Source organism: Fulmarus glacialis, unplaced genomic scaffold, assembly GCF_000690835.1.
Source record: "Fulmarus glacialis isolate BGI_N327 unplaced genomic scaffold, ASM69083v1 scaffold19815, whole genome shotgun sequence".
NCBI lineage: Eukaryota > Metazoa > Chordata > Aves > Procellariiformes > Procellariidae > Fulmarus > Fulmarus glacialis.
The window spans coordinates 1-541 of NW_009211384.1; the positions used below are offsets into that span (position 1 = coordinate 1).

General features: G+C 60.1%; 1 protein-coding gene across 1 annotated transcript in view; it reads left to right on the top strand.

The window, feature by feature from the left end:
• Positions 1 to 289: 289 nt before the first annotated feature.
• LOC104076611 (mamu class II histocompatibility antigen, DR alpha chain-like) overlaps positions 290 to 541 on the top strand; it is a gene marked incomplete at both ends in the record, with an annotated part of 601 nt that continues 349 nt past the window's right edge. The window contains one exon of the mRNA XM_009577530.1: positions 290 to 541. Within this exon, the coding sequence (XP_009575825.1) occupies positions 290 to 541 (252 nt within the window).

Genomic DNA, 541 nt, shown 5'->3' on the forward strand with positions numbered 1-541 from the left:
TAGACCGTCACTGGCCCCAGCCTCAGGATGACAAACTGCCCTGGAGAGGACACTGCTGGAGATGGGGCAAAGATGGGGGGCCCGGGGCTCCCTTCTGCAGGTGCTCCATGTCTCCCAGCCCCATGAGCCTGCGGTGGTGGGGAGAGGATCAAGGTGGGCTCTTGTCCCCATTGGTGCCCCCCTGACTCCTTGCGGTATCCCTGGTGGGAGCCCTGGAGGGTGTTGAGAACATGCTGGGGCAGCCCCACAGCGGTGGGCGTTGCTGCCCCTAATGCCTGTTTCCTGGCAGTGGGGAACACGATCCACCACTCTGAGTTCCAGCAGCGGGTTGAGCCATTGCAGCAGGAGGACGGGGAGTTCATGATGACATTCAACGTTGACGAGATCTTCCATGTGGATCTGCAGAAGACAGAGACCATCTGGCGCCTGCCTGAGTTCGGGAGGTTCGCCAGCTTCGAGGCGCAGGGAGCGCTGCAGAACATGGCTGCAAACAAACATAACTTGGAGATCTTGATGAAAAGGTCCAACCGCTCGCAGGCAA